The sequence below is a fragment of the Delphinapterus leucas genome, chromosome 8 (assembly GCF_059928025.1).
Source record: "Delphinapterus leucas isolate spDelLeu-1000000601 "Yukka" chromosome 8, BTC_Dleu_Yukka2, whole genome shotgun sequence".
NCBI lineage: Eukaryota > Metazoa > Chordata > Mammalia > Artiodactyla > Monodontidae > Delphinapterus > Delphinapterus leucas.
The window spans coordinates 61,652,998-61,675,811 of NC_143136.1; the positions used below are offsets into that span (position 1 = coordinate 61,652,998).

The 22,814-nt window shown below is 38.9% G+C and overlaps 1 protein-coding gene across 3 annotated transcripts in view; it reads right to left on the bottom strand.

The window, feature by feature from the left end:
* GORASP2 (golgi reassembly stacking protein 2) overlaps positions 1 to 22,086 on the bottom strand; it is a 33,993-nt gene extending 11,907 nt beyond the window's left edge. The window contains exons 1-7 of one of the 3 annotated variants that reach the window (XM_022570020.2): positions 21,953 to 22,086; positions 9,662 to 9,742; positions 7,674 to 7,877; positions 6,688 to 6,774; positions 5,778 to 5,908; positions 2,687 to 2,819; positions 890 to 1,013 (exon numbers count right to left, since the gene is read on the bottom strand). In XM_022570020.2, coding sequence (XP_022425728.1) covers positions 890 to 1,013; positions 2,687 to 2,819; positions 5,778 to 5,908; positions 6,688 to 6,774; positions 7,674 to 7,877; positions 9,662 to 9,742; positions 21,953 to 22,015 — 823 coding nt within the window. In that variant the 5' untranslated portion in view covers positions 22,016 to 22,086. Of the gene's footprint in view, positions 1 to 889; positions 1,014 to 2,686; positions 2,820 to 5,777; positions 5,909 to 6,687; positions 6,775 to 7,673; positions 7,878 to 9,661; positions 9,751 to 19,256; positions 19,369 to 21,434; positions 21,867 to 21,952 lie in introns of those variants that run through there. The other 2 variants (XM_089916689.1, XM_089916688.1) reach the window with 2 other exon arrangements.
* Between the last annotated feature and the right edge of the window lie 728 nt (positions 22,087 to 22,814).

Below are 22,814 nucleotides of genomic sequence, written 5' to 3' on the forward strand. Positions count from 1 at the left end.
ACTTGTACACAAATGTTCACAGCAGCATTATTCATAATAGCCAAAAAGTAGAAACAATCCAAATGTCCCTCAACTGATGAATGGATAAACAAAATGTGGCATATCCATGCAATGGAACATTATTTAGCCATAAAAAAGATGAAATATTAATATATACTATGACATGAATGAACCTGGATAACACTATTCTAAGGGAAAGAAGCCAGAGAGGAAGGTCACAGAAGACCACACATATTATATGAAATGTCTAGATTAGAAAGAGAAAGTAGATTAGTAATTGCCTAGGCCTGTGGGATTGGGGGAAAACAGGGAGTGACGGGGTACAGGGTGTTTTTGGCGGGTAATGAAATGTTCTAAAGTGATTGAGGTGATGGTTGCAAAACCCACTAAATTGTATATTTTAAATGGGTAAATTGAATGCTATGTGAATTACATCTCCAGAAAGCTGTTGAAAAAAACCAAAACAAACAAAAAAAGAGTATATTAGGTAGAACAAGGAGTACAGAAAAAGAGGAGATAGGCGTATGTCCCCTGAGCAAGACTGAGTCCCTAGGAAAGGAATGGTAAACTGCTCACTTTTGTATCCCCAGTGTCTACTACTTAGGGGATATGCAAACATTTGTTGAGTAAATAGGGCTATTAAACAGAAATTAAAGGTAGAATCCTGACTCTACAACAAGATAAGCCCAAGATGTAAAATTGTCTGAAAAGAGGTTCAAATGCCTGTGATGATTCAGTACCAGCTTTCAGACAGGGCCTGTCAATGCAGAGCACATTTACAGTTTTCAAAGTACACTGGCATCAACTTTTAAAATTCTACAGCTTGGGACAGAAAACAGTATCGTGTAAAACAAAGTAGACTGAAAACAGAATCTATTTTTCTGCACACCTGTACTGAGAACATTACTGACAGCTGGTGGAGTTGAGCTAATAGAAAGTCCAGACAGACTCTGTTCAATTTCTGTAGTTCCTGGTGACGACAAAGACGGGGGATTAACTGAGGACAGCTGGACCTTCCAAAAAAAAAGAAAGAAAAAAGGAAAATTACTCAAATTTACTTAAAAGAAAATATAAATATTGGCTCTCACCGGTCCTACAGATACCTTTTTCGATCATGTATTAACTGTCAAAAGTTTTCACCTGGCACTTTGGCTTTCAGACACTCCTTCCTAATTTTCATACGTGCCAAGGACCACGCACTGTAAACATCTCCCCCTCCTGTCACTTCCAGTCTTTTAACCCATGGCATCTAGCCCATCATACACACTGTTATAGCCACTTCGACACCAGGAGGAGATTCTCTCTCCTCCTTCCTAGCCAGCCAAAAAAGATTATACTCAACCCTTAAAGCACCACTGCTTTCTTCTTCTTTGAATTCTCAGCCAGTTTTGTGTTTTTAATTTTCACTGCTCATGGAAGAAGTCAGCTGAAGTCTTAATACCATGATAGATTCCTTAAAAATTTCTTAAGATGTCTAACCTCATGAGTCCTCCTTACCTTTTCTCATCAATGAATGAATGTAGCAGCCAGATCTCTACCTTCTGGGAGCATGGGGTGGGGGTGGGAATGAATCTATATGGACTTTACAGATGGGTGGATGGGTGATTTCACCTCTGAATCCTCCAACTTATGCCAGCTCCAGTGCCCTCTGGCACATTCCAACATAACTTGTATTCTGGCCCTTCTCCCTAGCTGCCATTTCACCCTCTGGTCTTCTCAGACTGCCCATAGCGCCTCATCTGGGGCAGAGAGCACTGATTGAGGCAGCAGATATGATAGCAGGAGTCTGAACATACAACAACACTGGTTCTGGTTATGAGCCAATGGTGGATGGGGGTGAGGAGAGGTTACACTTCCCCATAGCTCCCCTTCACTTCCTCTAGAATTGGGGATGGCCCAACCATGCACCATAAAATGACAGTGGCAGCAGCCCTTTCTTTACAACTGTAGCATTTTCTTTTTGAATGTTTGGTTTTTATTTAGTCATGCATAAGAGTTAACTGTCCTGTAAGGCCTGCACAGGAAACATTTTAAAAGCCTATAAGCCTGCACAAATACCTCTTATTCCTTAAAAAGCCTCACTTTGATCCTGTAATACTTCCCACACCCCTAGCTCTCTTTGCTTTCCCAGTCAAGTTTCTTGAAATAGGAAGCAGCAGCTATCATCACCTTATCACTCACCACTCACCCTTTATCTCCTGTAAGTTGGTATCTGCATCCCATCAAGCCTTAAGTTGCTCTAGCCCAGGACATGTTTTTTCACTCCTTCTCTCACCTGACTTCTCTACCTCACATAGCTGCCTATGCCCCCTTTCCTGAAGCTCTGTTCTCTCCCTTTGGCCTTCTCCTGAGCTTCCTTTGCTGAATGCCCTTTCTGTGCCCATCCATTTAAACACTAGGGATGTTCAAGATTCTGGCCTCGGTCCTCTGACCCACCCAGGCCCAGTCCCTTGATGATTTTTATTCATTTTGATCATTGGATTAAATTACCCTCTCTCTGCTGATTCCCAAATCTGTATCTCTAGCCTTGCCCTCTTTCCTGAAACCTAGAACCAGAAAATGTTCATTTGGATATCCTATAGGAACTTCAAATCCAACATGTCAATATTTAACCCATCATCTGCCCAGTCTCAAATAAGTGCTACCGCCCCACACATCTACTCATCTGGGTGGGAAGTTACCTTACCTCCATAAATCCATCTTTAAGAGGAGTAATAGGTGTACCAGTCATCTGTCCTGGAAGAGAAATTTTCTTCCCTTCTTCAAATGGGCGTGTAGGTATTCGATGCAAATAACCATATCCAATGCCACATCCTAGGCTATGAAGATATTTTTTTCTTAAAGTTATTGTTATCAATCACAGCTTGCATTTTTGAGGTTTTGAAACAGAAAAACAAATCTCCATTCTTTTAAATACTGTCATCTTATCAGAAGTCTCTTCTGACAACCCTTTATTAAATAGCACCCTTCTTTCCACCACAGACACTAACCGTACTCTCCTTTATTTTTCTTCAAGTATTTATCACCATCCAACACAATGCCTATTTATTTGTTTATTTTGTCTCCCACAATAAAATGGTAAGGTCCTTGAAGGCAGAGACCTTGTTATGTTTACTGCCTTAACAGTTCCTGGCATATGGCAGACACTAAATAATTATTTGCTCAATGAATGACATATAGCCTTTCCACTGAAGAGCTCCAAGCACTTTTGCATGTTGATGTCATTTACACAACCTATAGGTCTATTTCAGAACCTGACACATTATCAATCCAAATTAATCCAGATTCCTTCTAATTCATCCTCCCAATGACACCAGAGGTATTATTCTAATAAGATACAATCACTTTCCAGAGTGATCTTCCCATAGTCTGTTGTCTTCTTTCCAGAGTCTGTTGTCTTCCCAACATTCCCTTTTCCTTCTTCCCTTTGGAGAACTACTCCTCTGCCGTTCTGTGCAGCACGGGTGGGACTGTCAATCAGGGGGCCTGTCCTGCCCAAAACAAGGAGTGGCTCATGACCAGAGCCAGGCCAATTTACCTCTCTTGCCCAGGGCTGCAAATCTCGGAAGCGACAGAAAAAACCAAAATGGCTTTATCCCTTCAGTAGAAAGTGACGAAATTGCCAATTAGTTCTTCCTTTCTAAATCCCTAAGGGTGTCTGAGTCCCGTCCTTTCCCATTCTGAGTCTTTGATTATATGAGTGACTCCGTAGCTATAAATTCATGTCTGCTGCGGCTGGTTTCTACTATTTGGAACCAAAGAACCCTCACTGTTACAATATTATAGAACTAACACTGCCCGAAGTATATCCAAATTCCTGACCACGGTATTTAAGGCTTTTCACAATCAGGTTCCAACTTATGTTTCCGTCACAATTGCCTTTATTTTCCAAACTACTTGCACTTTCTGAGTAGGACGTGCACAGGTATCACTGTGCCTCTCTCCTGCCAGGGCATCTGTTATTTCCATGGGTACTACTACCACCAAAAGCGGGGAGAGCAGGCAGTGGCCAACTTCGGCTCTTCCTTATCCAAATGTGATTTCATAACAATGCTTCATATTAAAAAATTACTTGTTCCCTCTTCTCTCACTTTTCCTCCCTATACCATCAAGCTGCAAATTTTGCTGAACTGGATCTCAGATAGATTTAGAGGAAGAAAGAAAGATTAAATAATTTATACTGATCAAATACAAGCCTTTCAGAGGTAGCTACATTTAAAAACAAGGTGCTTATTAATCAAAAGAACTAAGTGGTGGTAGAGGAGGCACTTGAGGCAAGAGGGAGACCTCCATAAATTTAAAGACAGCCCAAGAATGAAGCTAAGAAAAATGTGCTGTAATGAAAGTAATGTGGCCAGCCTCTGAGGAAGGAATGAAAACCAGAGGCACACATATGCCAAATGGGGGCAGACTCAGGAAAGTGGTCTGTATGGGCCTGTCTAAAGCAACGGCTGATCAGTGGTACTAAGCCACGTCAATAGGAAAAATGTCTTCCATAGAAAAGGGATAACTGCTAAAGTCTAGAAAAGAAGGGCTCTAAGAACAAGGATGTAGCAGTATTTAGTCAGCATAATTAAAAATTAATGAACTAGTAATTTGCTGCTGAACTTCACCATCTAGAATCTCTTCCGTAAGACTTTGATTTCATGCTCACCAAGCAATCTTGTGGTAGTAATAGGATCTAAGTATTATTCTAACTGGAGAGGGGTTATTTTTCTATTGTAAACTGAAAATTTGCCTCTCTAATGATGACAGAAGCTTCTTTGCAAATTTAGTTTATATGAGGCAGTCCCTCTGAAATGAAATCAACTTTGAATACCTTAAGAAGATCATCTTTCTGTGTGTTTACAAACCTGGACAAAGGACAACGATAACTTGGTCAAGTATGGCCCCCAGACAGGCCACATTTTCTATCTCATTTTCTCAAATTGCAACAAGTTAGCATTCTGGTGGCAATATACATTTAGCTGTAGAACCTCAGGTAGTGTGGGTAAAGGTACTGTGAGCAAACAGGCTTTCTCCGTCTGCATCAGCTAAGTCATCCTTTTCCCAGCAAGTGCTGGAACTTTTATAAAACACTGGTAGAAGTTTCCAAACTCTAGGCTTTCCTATAATTCTGGTTTACACTCAACAATTCCTCAAATTAAAAAAGGTTCTTAGAACTTTCAAAACAATGAAAAATTTCAATTTAAACAGTAGATAGAAGACCTAAAGATACCATGTTAAGTCAGCATGCTTTGCTTTGGTCTGGCCTTTTGAAATTAGGGAACTGACTTGATGAACAGTCCCAGAAAACTGATTTTATAAAGTTTGCTTTTCTGCTTGGCTTGATCCTCTTTCTAAATTGCTTTTTATTGTTGTTGCAATTTTGTCTAACTTTTGGTTAAAATCAGCCTGTCCATTTCTAAAAGGTAACAGTTTCCACAAAGTGCTAAGAAATTTCCCCAGCAGCTACAGAAAGTTATACTGTATTGTCCCACTGCTGAGGAGGGAATTTTGGGAAAATAAAATAAAACTGAAAACTATTTTAATAAAATAACAAAACAAAAAAGTTTGTTAGATCAGAAAGAAAAGGACTGGGTATGTGTACCATGCTCAATAAATATGTGCTTTAAAAATATGAATTATTGGATTCAATATTCTAGGTCAGCTCTTTCCTTTTCTCAAGAGAAGTCTTACAATAAACCAATAACTTGTTTCAAAATAAAAACAATGTTTACAACACATCTGACTGGTAAATTTAAGTAGTCATAACTTAGTCTAAAAAATGACCTTACCTGCCTTCTCCACCCCATGCAGAATTTGGTGTAATAATCACTTCTCGACAGTTATCAGTGTCTGTATTATACACATAAAGTTTCAATGGTTTTGCTTCATGTGTTTCAATAAGGCTGAACAGATCTTCAGACTGCAAAAGCATTACAGTAGAAAAATGTTTTTGTTACTGAACTTTAGAATAGTAGGTCTCGAACCTGACTAATATCTAAAACAACAAAAACCTAAAACAAACAAACAAAAAACACACCTAAAACAACAAGAATGAAAAAAACGACATACACAAAAACCAGATTCTGGGCCCTGCTGCTGGACATAAAAATCATTTCTTAAAACCAATACTCCAAACGAGGTTTAATTCAATATATTACCTATCTACACAATGCAAGGCCTCATGTCCAGTTCTGTAAGACCTAGTCAGCAATTTTAGTAAAAGTCTTCTATACCCAAATTCTACATATTCTGCTTACTATCCATTATTAAGACCTGGTTCTCTGGGCACCTTATTTTTTCTCTCATTTGTGATTTAGCAATATATACTTCCACTAGCTAACAGACAAGGAAAAGGATCCAGCTAATACAGCTAAGCCAATTTTGTTACCTTAGAAAGGAGAAGAGAAAACGAAATCAATAATCAAGACGAGGATTCGATTTAATCTTAAGGTACAAGAGATTTCTAATATATACCATACACAAAATCTGTGCAATTGCCACAGTGTATGTTTTTCCTCACAGCTGTACCTAGTAAGACACCTCCCAGATTTCTGTTTAACACCCTGGAGCGTAAGCTATCTTGATCAGCAAAGACCTAAATTTCAACTTTAAACGTGAAGTGTGCAAATATACTTCTGAATTTAACCATTAATGAGAAAATGTTAAATAACTGTTAGTATTAATAAACAAACGAATTACCTCATTCATGACCATATCTGCTCCAATGATATAATCACTATGAGGTCTAAGGCCTGCCAGTGCTGCAGGAGAATTTGATTCCACTTCCTAGGATGACACAAAAACAACCCCCCCATCAAATTATTGCATATAAAATAATCTTCCAAATTGTATAGTTCAGTCCTTAATTATAGTAATTTAACCCCCCCTATATTTTTCTTGTTAGAGATGTCAGATCAGAAACTATAGGATATATATATATTTAATCTCCCAAGCATTAAACAACCCACAATATTTAACAAATATTTAAAACATTTCTGTAGCTATTTGCTTTATTTTATTTTTTAATATTTATTTATTTATTTGGCTGCGCCAGGTCTTAGTTGCAGCAATTGGGATTTTCGTTGCGGCATGCGGGATCTTTAGTTGCGGCACGTGGGATCTAGCTCCCTGACCAGGGATCGAACCCGGGCCCCCTGCATTGGGAATGCGGAGTCTTAACCACTGGACCACCAGGGAAGTTCCTGTAGCTATTTGCTTTAAAATACCTTCTCCTAATGGATAAATCATTAAAAAATAGTTCTTGGGCTTCCCTGGTGGCGCAGTGGTTGAGAGTCTGCCTGCCGATGCAGGGGACACGGGTTCATGCCCCGGTCTGGGAAGATCCCACATGCCGCGGAGCGGCTGGGCCCGTGAGCCATGGCCGCTGAGCCTGTGCATCTGGAGCCTCTGTTCCACAACGGGAGAGGTGAGAGGCCCGCGTACCGCAAAAAAAAAAAAAAGAAAAAAAGAAAAATAGTTCTTAGGCATCATATTTGCTTCTCTTCCTCAAGTTGTTTTTCTTTTTCACTAATCCATATTTTAAAAGCAACCAATTCTGATTTTCAGAAACTAAATATAGCCTAATAATACCCCTACAATCTCACCAAATTGGAGAAAACCACTATTAAAACACCTTTCTATACTGTTTCTTAAACTGCAAGTAACAATTCACAGTTGATACCTACCAACACATGCCAAACGTTTTCATTTGCCCCATCAAAGCTGCAGAAACGAATGCTCACTCCCAACAAGCCCTGGCCACCCCACATGTTACTTGGTGTGACTGAGGTCTCTCGCAGCTCCAGTGTTTTACTACTGTAGATAAGCATTTTTACAGGCTTTTCAACATTTGCTTTCAGTAGATCCTTAAGAGTATCATTGTCTTTATTCTGTAAACACATAGAAATTTTTCTTAATAAAAAACATTTACTTAACAGTAAGAATCTAATGTTAATTATCTTACCTTAAGCATCCCATGGCCCTACTGGAATAATATTATTAACATAAATAAAACATTCAATAGGTGGAGGTTTCATTAACATTCAAATACTCCTCAAAGTAAAAGAATGTCAAGAAATTAAGAACTTATGTTAGTGTAACAGAGCAGGACCCTATGGGGCCTTCCTGGGACAGGCCTTTCCCCCTATCCTCTGCTGTAGTGCCTCTCTGAAGTACCCACATAATAGTATCTCATGCATATTTCCTGAGTTTTTCAAATACTAAAAACCACCACCAAAAGGAAGAAATTAACTACCTGAAGATCATGAGCAGGTAGCCTCCAGACCTACTGGTGGCTAAGGATTGATCACCATTAACCAGAGAATTGTGCATGAGCTGATCACATACCGTGGGACACCCCTCCCCTCCCCTTGCCTTTAAAAATGCTTTGTTGAAACCCTTCGGGGAGTTCAGGTTTTTCTGAACATGAGCCACTCATTCTCCTTGCTTGGCCCTGCAATAAACCTTTCTCTGCTCCAGACTCTGACATTTCGGTACTGTCTGGCCCCACTGTGCGTCAGGCACATGAACTTGCGTTCAAATAACATTAGGAACAACTCCATAGCTGACTATGGAATTACAGAATTTGCAAGCCAACATTATTTGAAATGATCCAGGGCTTCAATGATAAAAAACCAAAATACTCCACAAGAAGACATATTACTAACAGAGTTGGTATGACTTTGATTTTAAAAATCTAAAACATCTGCTAGAGTTGAAGTTTAACTTTAGACTCTACTCCTACATATACACTTTATTTACTACAAACTGGCAGGAAAAGAAAACGGAAACAGTATGTTAAATATTTCATTACATAAATGAATAAAGGCCATTACGTAGGTGATGTTGGTAGTAATGAACAAAAACTTAAGACTGTTGTGAAAAAATAAACCAACGAAGCAGCCATTGTCATAAGAATTTCCTTTACTGAAATTATAGTTTCCTTCCTATTGGACTTTACTACATGTAAACTGAAAGCAACTTATAAAAAGTGGGTTTTTGTTGTTGTTGTTGTTTTTGCGGTACGCGGGCCTCTCACTGTTGTGGTCTCTCCCACTGTGGAGCACAGGCTCCAGACGCGCAGGCTCAGCGGCCATGGCTCACAGGCCTAGCCGCTCCGCGGCATGTGGGATCTTCCCAGACCAGGGCACGAACCTGTGTCCCCTGCATCGGCAGGCAGACTCTCAACCACTGCGCCACCAGGGAAGCCCATAGAAAGTGGTCTTAATTGTGCACTTCTGGAACACATCTCTGTATAGTTTTGTAACATTATTTCTATTGATATATCAGGGAATTGAGCAACAAGAAAACTGACAAGTTACTTGAGAATGAGTCTTTACTAATCCATTTGCCAATAACCTACAAAAGTCTGAGATCTTTGAAAAAGCAAAAGAGCAACAAAACCACATCTTTCTGCTTAAAAAAATTAAATATTTAACATATAAAGTAAAAGTCTCCAGTGATTTTCTTCTCCTAAGATTATCACTGGAGTGTGAGGTATAGTATTCTGTATTTGACATTCTCATGTTTACTAACACAGGGTTATTTTATTGGTATCATACTCTAAATAATGTTTGTAACCAATGAATAAATATCCATCCCAGATAATCTGAAAAATTCCATTTTCAAAAGATTACAAAATACCATAGGCGTAACTATAAAAAGCTGAACTTACTAATCTCGAACCATTAATAGAAACAATAAAGTCAAAGAATGGCTCCAGTCCAGCTCTATGTCCTGGGGAATTTTCTTGTACCTGTAAAAACAAAAATGCCAAAAATGAAAAATGCAAAGCTTAATTATGTATCAAAAGCTAAATTTTAATACCCATCACTTTTCAGTAAAAATAGATTAATTTCATTGATACAGGTACCCACTAGTTCTCTTATTTCTCTTTATCTCCCAGATAATGTCCCTGCAGCTCCCTAAATTCTACTCATTCTTTAAATTTATCTCGTACATGAGGTTTTTCCTCTATGGTTCTATTTCACACCACTTTCTGCTTTTTGGGGGGTGGGGGACAATCCTCCCAGCATTTAGCGCATGGCATAGCAGACAGTTAATCTGAGTGGCAAATTCAAATTAATTTATTCTACTTATTACATGACTACTACTAGCAAGGCACTATTCAATTACAAAACTAATGTAGGAACATAGCCACTGTTATCAAGACATTTATAATCTGTTGAGGAACAGGCAAGAAGAAGGAGAGATGGAGGACACAGACCTCTAATAGCTGTAATACAAGCCCAAAGATGTTAATGGTTATAATGGAGGTACAAAGTTCTAAGGGGAAGATTAAATCTGACTGAAGAAGTCTCACAGAAAAAAAAAATGACATTTGAATTGTGCTTTAAAAGGGGGTAGAACTTTCAAAGGTGCAGATGGATAAGGGGATGAGAAAAAACATTTGAAAGTTAAAGACATAATATGAGTAAAAACCCAGGGGGAGCCTGAAAAATGAGGATCATAATATAGTATACCTAGAGCCAACGGGGTGGTATGGGATAGAAATGAATTATATGCAACATTTTGTATGAATCAGCAGTTTTCAGGGTGTAAAGATCCATGGCTTTCCTCAGATTCTCAAAGGGTTTCTCCTCAACCCAAATAAAGTGTTAAAACCATGGATTTTGTGGAATTCTTTTATTTTACAGGTGAAGAAACCATCTTATAACTTGCCTATGGTCTTACAGCTGGGTAGTGGTAGAGGTGAAACTCAAAAGTATATAACTATTAGTCCAGTAAGAAGGCTGGAAGGAAAGAATGGAGCGAGACTTACAGAGGATTTTACACGGAAGATTAAGATTACCTAGTTTCTCAACAACTCAAATGTTTAGCATCCCCAATTTGAAATGGATTAAAATAAACTATTAAATTTCCTAAATTTGCAGTAATATAAATATTGGTAGCTAGTTATGGTAGTAATATGACAAAAGAGCAAAAAGTTAATACAGAACATTTTGCATTTCCTCTAAAATATTTTCATAACGTTTTAAGGAATTTTTATTCTGCTTGATGTTACTAAATACTGTCGAAACTATCCCATGAAAAGAGTTTGCACTGATATTTGTAGGCTGAACTTATATAATAGTCTAAACAGTTCTAATAGTCAATTCTGAGGCTAATGCAAGTAACAGATCCACATCCATCCATACATCAATCTGTAGCTATTCACACAGTAACAAATCATTTTAATGCTTTCAAAATGGAACCCAAATTGTTCCCAGAATATGTCCCTCTTATACCAGACTTCTTGGATTAATGAGACTTGATCTTGGATTAATGATACATTCATTACTATTTGGATTAATGTTACCTTTTATTCATTTAAAGCCAAATTATACTATCATTGCCTCTGAAGAAGTAACACTAGATTTTCTTCATTTGTCACAGTAAGGAATAGTTAGTTGTCCATTACAAAGATGGCTCAATGTTTAACTTGCTAAAACTGTTTGACCTTGTTTTATGTAAAATTTCCTGCAAATGTGGGATTAAATCATTTTTGTAAATTAAACGAGTTAAATATCAAAGGGACTTATTATTTAAAGGTGTTGGCTCGCTAATAAAAATAATCAGTATATACTGTTTATTTTCTTTATACTCAGTTTTCTTAAATGGGGGCTATTTTATATTCCAAAATGGCAGATAGATTTCTCCTCAAATGGCAACTCTGAAAGGAAAATGGTGGCTGCCTGGAGCTATTATGAGAAGAAAAGAGACGTCAAGTCACAGCTAGCTGGCAAGAAAAGTCATAATACTCTAGGTGTAAGATGCCTGCCTATTAGGTTCCTATCAATTAGGTTCGAAATGCCTGAGGTGTGAAAAGAGAATAATTAGCACAGACCCTAGGAGCCCCCTCAGAAGGGAACTTCTCATTTAACGGGGTCCACATCTAATCATCTAATTCTCTGACTGGAAATGTTTCCAAATGACCATTTTATCTAGAAACCAACTAGTCCATTGATCAATTTCAGACTTCTCCATTGAGGCTGCCAACACTTCACCTTTTAGTTAAAAAGGGCTAAAGGCAATACTTTTGTAATATCACCACCAACCAAGGAAGGTGATCCCACACACTGATTCTTATCATGCCACCCTCCAAGTATCAAGTTTTACCACTATTTGTTTGAAATGGAAAGTTTCCAATACCATTAGAATTGTTCTTCCCCATAACTCTAAAAAGATTTAATAGCTAAATTTGGATTCTAAAATAAATAAATAAATGTAAATAATCCTTTCTCTATTTTCTACTTTCATTTGCTAGAAACATCGATATCTCTGTTTCTAATGGACCCTGAAATTAATTTCTTTCCTAAATTTATTTACATCATTAGTACCAGCACAATTCTGGCATCTAGGTATCTTAATTACTACTAGGAAGCCAGCAGAGGGAGCCCTAGAAAATGCTCTCTTTGACCCTAATTCATTTAAAGAAAATTTCCTGTATTTCATAGCATGGAAAATAAATTCTACTACACCACAAATTAAACATCCACAAAGGTAAGTTCCTCTGGCAGTATTACCCACTGACAAGAATCTCTTAGGCACCTAATCTCTCAAGCATCAGATTACCACTTCAATACTTTGTTCCCTATGAGGTCTCATGATTGTTGATTCGTCTGTTTCCTTCAAACCATCTTAATTTAAAAAAAGAAAAAACATATATACCCGGCTCCATGGGCTATTTAATTTATTATTGGGCCAAATATCACAGCAATTTAAGATGAATAGATTAACTTTGAAAGTTTAATAATTAAGATTTTACATGGGGCTTCCCTGGTGGCGCAGTGGTTGAGAGTCCCCCTGCCCATGCAGGGGACACAAGTTCGTGCCCCGGTCTGGGAAGATCCCACATGCCGCGGAGCGGCTGGGCCCGTGAGCCATGGCCGTTGAGCCTGCGCGTCCGGAGCCTGTGCTCCGCAACGGGAGAGGCCACAACAGTGAGAGGCCCGTGTACCGCAAAAAAAAAAAAAATGTACAGTGAAAAGATAATAGAATTTTAGAGCCAAACTGACTTGATTTTGAGTCATGGTTTGCCTACTTATTAGCTTTTTGAGCTTGGGAAAGTTTATCTTCCTGGGCCTCAGTCTTCTCATCTGCAAGGAAGAGAAAATGCCAGCTACTTTACGAGAATATTGTAGAGACTGAATGAATTTAAGTTCATAAAATGCCTAGTGAAATCTCTGACATATGATAGGAGTCCTACAAATCTTAAACTCCTCTTCCTAACTCCACAATCACCACCTGAGGGCAAAACTTTATAACCAATTAATTCCTGGACACTACATTATTTTTCTAACCATGTATTAATTATCTCTCACCTCTTAAACAAAAAAAGAGAAAAAGACACAGAACGTCAGTCAGCTAGGAAGAGGAGATAAATCATTTTAAAAAATGTTGTCTCTCAAAAATCAATTCTATATGGACGTCAGATCTAAAGGTCAAATGTAAAACAATAAAGCTTTTAGAGAAAAACATAGAATATCTTTGAGATCATCAAGTATGAACACTTTTCTTTTTTTTGGCCACGCTGCATGGCATGCGGGATGGGATCTTAGTTCCCTGACCAGGGATCAAATCCGTGCCTCCTGCACTGGAAGAGCCTTAACCACTGGACCGCCAGGAAGTCCCAAGACTTCTTAAACTGAACACAAAAAGCTAACCATAAATTTTTTAAAAACTGATAAACTTTACTAAAACTATGAACTTCTGCTCATCAAAAGACACGATTAAGAGAGTGAAATGATACAACATAATATCCAACAAAGGAACTGTATTCAGAACAAATTCAGAATTACTGCAAATCATTAAGGAGAGTGAAACCACAATGAGATACCACTTCACATTCACAAAACCTGCTAAAGTAAAAAAGACAACAACAAGGATTGGCAAGGATGTGGAGAAACTGGAACCCTCATACTAAAATGGTGCAGCCTCTGTGGAAAACAGTTTTGCAGATCCTCAAAATGTCAAACAGAGAGTTATTGTATGACCTAGCAATTCCACTCCTAGGTATATAACCAGAAGAAATGAAAACATGTCCATGTAAAAACTTATACACAAATTTCATAGCTGCTGGAAAGTGGAAATGTCCTTCAACTGATGAATGGATAAACAAAATGTGGTACACTTATAGAATGGAATATTATTTGGCAATAAAAAGGAATTAAGTATTGATATATGCTACAACATGAGTGAACCTTGAAAACATTACGTTAAGTGAAAGAAGCCAGTCACAAAGACCATATATTGTATGATTCCATTTATATGAAATGTCCAGAATAGGCAAATCCATAGAAAGTAGATTAGTGGTGACCAGGGGCTGGGAGAAGGAGGAAAAGGGAGCAACTGCTAATGGGTAGGGAGTTTATTTCTAGGGTGATAAAAAGGTCCTGGAATTAGATACTGATGATGGCTGCACAACTCGGTGAATATACTAAACAACCAATGAACTGTAAACTTTAAAAGACTGAATTTAATGGTATGTAAATTACATTTCAATAAAGCTGTTTAAAAAAGAAGACAGACAACGAAATGGAGAAAAGATTGTAGCAGACACTAAACAAAAGAGGATGCTGAAGTGGTCAATAAATATGAAAATGTGGTCGACTTCAACAGTCATCAGGAAATGCAAATTAAAACCACAATGGGATACCACTACACACCTATCAGAATGGCCAAGATGAAAAAGGGAAAATACTAAGTGTTATGAGGATATGGAACAATCAGAAACCTTAATTGCTGCTAGTGGGAATGTACGTTAGTAAGCTATTTGGCAATATCTATACTAAAATACACACATCATTGCAAATATTCCACTATTTAGTATACCCAGTAGGAATGGGAATACATATGTTCTCCAAAGGCATACACAATGTAACATTCACAGCAGCACTATCTGTAACAGCCCCAAGCTAGACTGGAGGAGTTCAAGGCTCACCTGTTAAAACATTCTCTTCACATGTTTTATCAAAATAAATCAAAGAGCATGTTCTCCTGATTCTGACCCAATGCTGTAACTTGTGACATATGAAGAAATTTGAAATAAAATTCTAATGCTAATTAAATGAAATAAAAACCCATCACTACATCATAGCTTCCTAGAAAAGATCTGCATGTTAGAAAAATGATGCTGAAAGAAACTGGTCTGCTTCAAAAGAAACTAAAACTCTGACAACATGCCATCTCATTTTATACTCTTCAAATACCAACTCGGGTATTTGTTTCTTAGGGAAAGAAAACTTGCTGTGTGATCTCAGGCAATAATCTTTCTGTGCTCCTTTTCCTTAGCTGTAAAGTGAGGAGGCTGACTAGATAGTCTCTAAGATTGAATGACTCACCATGAAAGAAGTCTGTTGTTAAGCTATCTATAGATTTTACAGTGTAGATCAAACCCAACAAGATCATTTTTAATTATACAGACTGTAGGTCATTTTAGTTCAGGTGTTTAGTAACACTGTGGCAAAGCAATGAAAAGGACACTGGCACTCACTTATCTTTTAAAATACAGATGTAAAATTTCCTCAAAAATGAGGATTTTTAAAAATTAACAGGGACATTTATAAAATTAATGGGTCAGATTTGATCCAAAACTTAAACAGCAGTGACGTACAGGGTTAGGTACATGGACAAAAAGTAGCTGCTGAATGACTAATTAAATGGAAATATTAATTAAAATGTTTACAACAAGTATATTTTAAGCAGTATTGGCACTATAATAGTTGTTCTCAACAGGTGACACAATAACATAAATGCTAATAATAAAGGTAACAGCTAACATTTATTGAGTTTTTATCATATTCCAGATGCTATGTTAAGTGCTTTACATGGAATATGCCATTTAATCCTCAGGATAACCAATGAAGTAGACAGCATTTTTTTAATAAAGAAATTTAATGTGCTCAATTTTTTTTCAAAATATTTTCATGTATACTATCTAATGTGGTTTTTAGTAAAAAAACAAAATCAAAAACAAAAGGTGGAGGAGGCACTACTCTTATCCCCACTTTTCAGATAAAAAGAATGAAGCTCAAAGAAGTTCAAAGGTTTGCCCAAGGGAAGACAATGAAGTGATGGAGTGACACTAGAATCTAGTGATTCACAAGGGTGGTCTCCAGTGGTCTACTATGATAGTCTCTCAATGTATCCATGTCCACAAGATGACAAGGTTCCTTACTACGGATAATGTGCTTACATGATGCTTAAAAAACAAACACACAAGCAAAACCCAAAAAACCCCAGCATTATTCTCTTCATGCTGTAGTAAATTGATATGCGATGCCAAGAGGACCTATACAGTCTCTCAAAGTAACTACTCTGTTTTTGCATATGTTGTTTGGAAAAAAGTCATCTTACTTGATAATCACAACTCCCAAGGCAATCTACAGTCAGATCCTAAAGCACATAACAAATCTTTATGGATATTTTCTAGTTTAGATTGTTAACTGCTTTTTTATTAGTAAATCAATCAATATAATCCTTTTGGTAGAATATTAAATGAATGTACTGATATTAGTGGTTATTCTAAGTTCAATTCTTCTGAAAATTTCAGGGGAATTATTAAAAAGCCCTGTCAGTATCTGACCCAGAAAGGCACTGAAGCCAGTTCTGTGCGCTCTACTACTTACTGACCAGAGACAGAAACCATAATTACCCACCAAGAGCAGGTCTCCCCAAATGAGGATCCTGAAGATCCATACATTAAAGCACACTTCATCACAAAAATATATAAGGGTATACAAACAACATGACACTATTAATTTGTTCGAGGCTTATTAATATCAGTTAAAGTTTATGTCTAATTATACTGACAATTCCTAAAAGTGTCCTAAGGTTCACAAACATTGTATTTCATGGCATTAATAAAACATTCATTCATAATAAAATGAAGTATTCTGATTCCTACATTTGAAAGCAATATCAAAGAATGTGTATTAAACAATTTCACAGCCTTTTATTAGAAGAGATCAATTTTGGGAGCAGGTTAGAATCTTCAAATGGTGTTTATAAAGCTTTTTCAATTATAACTTTATATTTGGAAAACATCAAATAACCCAACTGTTTTCTTTTTATACCCACTGTTTCAGAATGAGCGAGAAGATAAGGGATAATAGTGAGATTTTTATGTTTTTCAAATGGGGGCATGAGTTTAAAAAGTTAGAGAAACACTGGGTTAGAATAAAAAAAATTATGACTATCAAATAATGGGATTTCACTTTCTCAGAACAAGTACCAAGTTGAAATCTTGCAGGATTTCATGTAGATTACTTAGGTTCCATTAAAAAAAGAGCACATCTAGGGACTTCCCTGGTGGCACAGTGGTTAAGAATCCACCTGCCAATGCAGGGGACATGGGTTCGAGCCCTAGTCTGGGAAGATCCCACATGCCGCAGAGCAACTAAGCCCGTGCACCACAACTACTGAGTCTGTGCTCTAGAGCCCGTGAGCCACAACTACTGAGCCCACGTGCCACAACTACTGAAGCCCACACGCTTAGAGCCTGTGCTCCACAACAAGAGAAGCACCGCAATGAGAAGCCCGCACACCGCAACAAACAGTAGTCCCCACTCACCGCAACTAGAGAAAGCCTGTGCGCAGCAGCAAAGACCCAAACACAGCCAAAAATAAAATTAACTAATTAATCAATTAATTTTTTTAAAAAGTATAGGCAACTCTTAAAAAAAAAGAAAAAGAGCACATCTATATAATAGTAGATACGGTCTAGGTATTCTGTTTTCTACAGAAATAATTCCACTTACTCTCACTTTCTCCTCTAAGGAGAGTACCTAATGCTGCCCAGTCTGCAGCAAATGGCTCAGAAGATAAAAGCCTGTTATTACACTGGAGACACAATTCATCTCAATGGCCTTTCCTTCAAAACATCCATCATCTCAAAATCTCTCTCAGAGGAAATTATAAGGAACAGTGAACATGACATTTTCCATATCCCCATACTGGTGTGAACATTGGTTCCAGAATGTCCTCAGATACCCTCCATTTCAAAGAATATTAAGTGTAGAGTGGAATTAATTTGAATATTTTAATTTAGAAACATCTTATAATGGGCATCCATGAGGCAACTCCAAAAACGTAATTTTGAAAATGGTCTTGTTGGGTTTACTTGATAATTAATAGAAAATCGAGACAAGAATTCTGTATTCAACATACTGCAACTGTAGTAACTTCTAACAAAACTGAGAAGTCCTGGCTAACATTTCTCCTGCCTTATGTTAGGATTAGAGAATGGGAATAAAAGTGGTATGCATGGTGAATGCGGAACCCGACCCAATGCATAAGGGAATCAGAAATACAACGTTCTTTTTCTTTTCTTTTCTTTTTTTTTTTTGGCCATGCCCTGCGGCTTGTGGAATCCTAGTTCCCCAACCATGGATCCAACCTGTGCCCCCTGCAGAGGAAGCAAGGAATCCCAACCACTGGACGGCCAGGGAATTCCCTATAATGTTATTTGCAAAAGAAAGCTTCTGAACAAATTTTAAAATCTTTCACTAGGAGTCCACTTTCAAAAAATAATTTTTATAACTATATTTTTTGTAAATATACAAATATTTCATAGTCACTGTGAAAATTTGGGGTAATATATTAAAATTTAAAAGGAATAAAAATGTCACCATCCACCAAAAATCATTTTAATATCCTGGCTTATTACCTTTCCATTTTATTTCCCTAGGCACTCAAATGTACATGCACACACACAGAAGCATACCTGTGACCACAGAGTGTTTTGAAACATAATTTTCACTGAATGCACAGAATTCCAATCTGTAGTTAGGCCTTGATTTATTTAACAATTCCTCATTTGTTGGATATTTAGGTTGTAAAGCCAACATCCTATGATAACTTTTGGCCATATTGTACTTGATTATATCATATTACTCAAAATCTTTGTGAAACATGGCTAAAGGGCAATGGTAGGCACAGGGAAAAAAAAGACGAGGAAAAATACTTCAACAGTATTTACCTTTAGATGGCAGGATTACAGGTAATTTAGGTTTTTTGTTATACTTTCTGAACTTATCCAAATGCTCTCTAATGAACACGTGCCAATAATCAGAAAACAATGTAGTAATTTACTAAAATGAAGACCAAAGACATTACAATTCAATAATATGGGAAAATACATTTTAAGTGAAAACGAAAGGTAGGATTTAAGGTTGTAGATATGTATTTGTAACAGCAAAAGACTAGAAAAACTAAATGTCTAACACCAGGAGGTGGTACTTAACCAAACTATGGTATAAAAGACTTACTATGGAGCTAGGTGAAGGCAAGAGGCAAATCTCTGTGCGCTGCTATGGAAAGACAGACAAGACACTGCCAAAAAAGACGACCAGGGTGTTTAACCATATGTAGCATGTTATTCTAACAGTTACAAAAGGAAACAAAAAGAAACAGTGAAAGGTTGGGGGTGGTGGTGGATTCTTTTACACTCATAAAACATTTTTGAAAGGATACATAAACTATGATACATAAACTATGTTGGTTACTTCTAGGGTGAGTATGGGGAGTTGGGTATATAATATGATCACAAAATGAAAATGTGCATTAATACATAATAGATAAAAAGGTAAGTACACTGTTCATAGCATAAAATCTGGAAACATTTCAAGGTTGTCCCCTAAATATTTTTTAAAGCAGAATCTAACAATGGATACGAAAAAATAACAGAGGAAACATAAAGGTCAATCTCTGAATTGTAGGAATACAATTTAAAAATAACAGTAATAAAATAGCAGTGTATATGGGTGTCACTATAAATTGGTATTTCAAAACAATCATACAAGTTTTTATCACTAGCAAGGAAATGGCCAGGGAATTGTTAAAGAAAACTAACTTCTAATTAAATCATTCTAAAACTTGTTAAACATGGGTGATTTTATTCCATGATTATCCTGCCATATTTACTCAGGTTTACAAGCTCAGTAATCCAGAGATGAAATATACAACCATAATTTAGGCAATAACAAATGAAAAGAAAATTTTTGTATGTTGAGATTTAACAGAGTACTTTTCCCCTCTAAAAACAAAGATAAAGAAACCAATTACAGAATCAGGGCAGAGTGGGTTAGGAACTCAGAAACATTTTAAAAAATTCTCCTAAACTAGATGATCATTACTATTTTAAAGCTCCCTCTAATAAAATTCAAATGAAAAAAGAATTATTTCATCTTTTGCAACATTTATGCTCCAGATGCAGACTGGAAACTAAGGTTGCCCCTAGTGCTTCTAAAAATCATATTTATAGAATAACAGCATCTGTACTACTGAATATGTATGAGTGCTGATTTTCGGAGGTGCACCTATGTACAGAAATACACTTCAACTTGTTTAACGACGAACGTAGTCATTAACAAAAGTCAACAGAAGTCACTGAACTGGAATCCTTTTGATATGTACACCTTTCTTACAGACTTTTAACACTCATTAATACTGTGCTTTACCTAGCGCGTAATTATAAAAATATCACGAATCCCCAAGGATTCATGGCCACAATCAGCAACTGTGAGGATCAGCTAGTAATACTGGATAACATACTGCAAAGCACTCAGAATCTAACCAGAGAATAGAGAAAGTACCGCCACTAACTTTAACTTCACATCTGGGATCTGACAATTCTCCTTCCATTTCCCCTATCAGTGTGGCACTTGGGGGTTGGTTTAGCTAAAGAGAACAGGAAGGTATTATGGTTTATTTATAGATTCCCTTTATTTTCTGGGAAAATCATCCTTTCCCACCAAGTGTATGGCTTCAAGAGGGATTTTTAGCAGAGTGGAGAGACAATTAGACGTGATCATCCTGAAGATCAGAAAGGTGATTGATAACGGCCCTAAGAATGCTGTCTCACCTAAAACATGGGACCTAAGGAAGAAGATGACTAGCACCAGGAAGTGCACTTTCCCACTTTCAGTGAAAATGCTCTTGCCTGTGAGGAGCTATCTATTTACACTATATTATGTCCTGAAATGGTGCTACAGATTGGGGCCACTCTGTTGACAGTCCATCATGTTATCACTCAACGCAGGTGTCACAACACACAACCAACACTGCCTCTTTTAAAGACTCCCAGTTCCTTGAGGAAAGGACCACACGCTCCGTAAAACCCAGGCTGTTCATAACTGGGGCTTAGCTAAAACCTTTCGAGATACTATGTTTCTCTGCATCCTGGTGACCGAAGTTGCTTTCCTTTATTTACCTGGATTTTTTTTTTTTTAAAAAAAAAACGTTCCTCTCCATTACCTCTTTTACACTGTGGATCTAAACCTTAATCTCCACCACACCCTGAGCAGCCTTAGAAAAAAGAGAACGGAAGTTCCCACCGCCAGGAAATGTGGAAGAGGAGGGTTGGGAAGGTCAGGAGCGACACAGGAGAGAGAAAACCACAGTCAAAATCAAGTAGATTTAAGTCCGTCAAACCTACTTCTAGGCCATTTCGTTTTGTTTGCTTAATTGGCCTTTTCGGACACCCGGACAGCGCGGAGGAGAATCAACACCTGCCGTCGCATCCACCGCCTCTAGTCTGCGGGTTCCAGGCTTCCTTTTCTCGGAAAACTCAAATGCTACCTTCACCATCACCTCTTTTGCAGACTGCGCCTGAGCCTTCCCTAACTTTGGGAGCTAAGAATGAAGGGGTGGGGGCAGAGAAGGCCGTGAAGAGGAAAGGAGTCAAGGTTGCCCTCTCGCCTGGGCCGCTCCTGGCCAAGTCGCCGGCTGCCTCTTCTGGTCCCAGCCCGTCCTCCCGGAGCGGCGCACCCGGGCCCGGGGCGCTCCGGGGAGGCGGGTTGTGAGCGGCCTCCTGAGCCGGCCTCGGCCAAAGCAGCGCCCGCCGTCGCCTCTCCTTCGGGAGAGGCCTGGCTGCCCCGGGAAGAAGCCCGTCGGGGCCTCCGCCTCCCCGCGGCCGGGCCCCGCCTCCAGCCCACCGCCCCCGGGCCGCCGTCGAAGCCCTTACCCGCAGGACGTGGTAGCCTTCCGTGCCCCCGCCTGGGATCTCGACGCTCTGCGAGGAGCCCATGGCGGCGGGCGATCAGGGCGGCCAGGCCGGGCTCCGCGCTTCTCCCCGCCCCCCCCGCGCACCGCCCTCTCCGCTCCTCCGCGTAGCACTTGGGACGTGGCACTCGCAGCCTCAGGAGAGCCGGGCCGCACTGCCCGCTGGGAGATCGTCGCCGCGGCAGCCAGGGCCGCTGCGACGCCGCAGACAGCGCCACCTGCCGCGAGCCACCGGGAGGGGTCTGAGCCCGGGAGGCAGGGCTGGAGTGGAGGGTGGGGAGAGGCCTATTCGTGCTCGCGAGAGAGCTGAAATACGGTTCATCCAGTCTCTACACCTTACTACGGGTCCCTGGGCTTGACAAGATTCATTTAGACGCGTTCCCGCTCTACCGAAAGAACGGTCGCTTGACTGTAGCTCCCCCTGGTGGCCAGAGGCCGGGAAGGGGCTCCTGCTGAAAAGAATAGGGGCGGATGCAAACACAGCGAGCTCCCTAATCTCTGGGTTTCTGAACCTCTAGGTCTTGTCCCCAGGTTGCGCAGAGGATCGTGGTAGTGGCTCTCCGTGGGCGGAGTACCGTGTCCGCTCCGCTTAGCTCAGTTTTATAAAGGAAAATATCCTAAAGAGTTATGGAGGACCCGCCAAAGTTCTCTTTTTGTTTCCCTAATTGTGAGAACAAGATCAGTCTATCACAACCTGAGCGATGCCCTAGTGGGAAACACAGTTGGATGACCTTGGCGTTGCACCGCCTGCTGCTGGGTTCCCCATTCCACTTCCTTTAGGTAGCCAAGTTGTATTCACACTTTTCCTACTCGGTTGCTCCTTT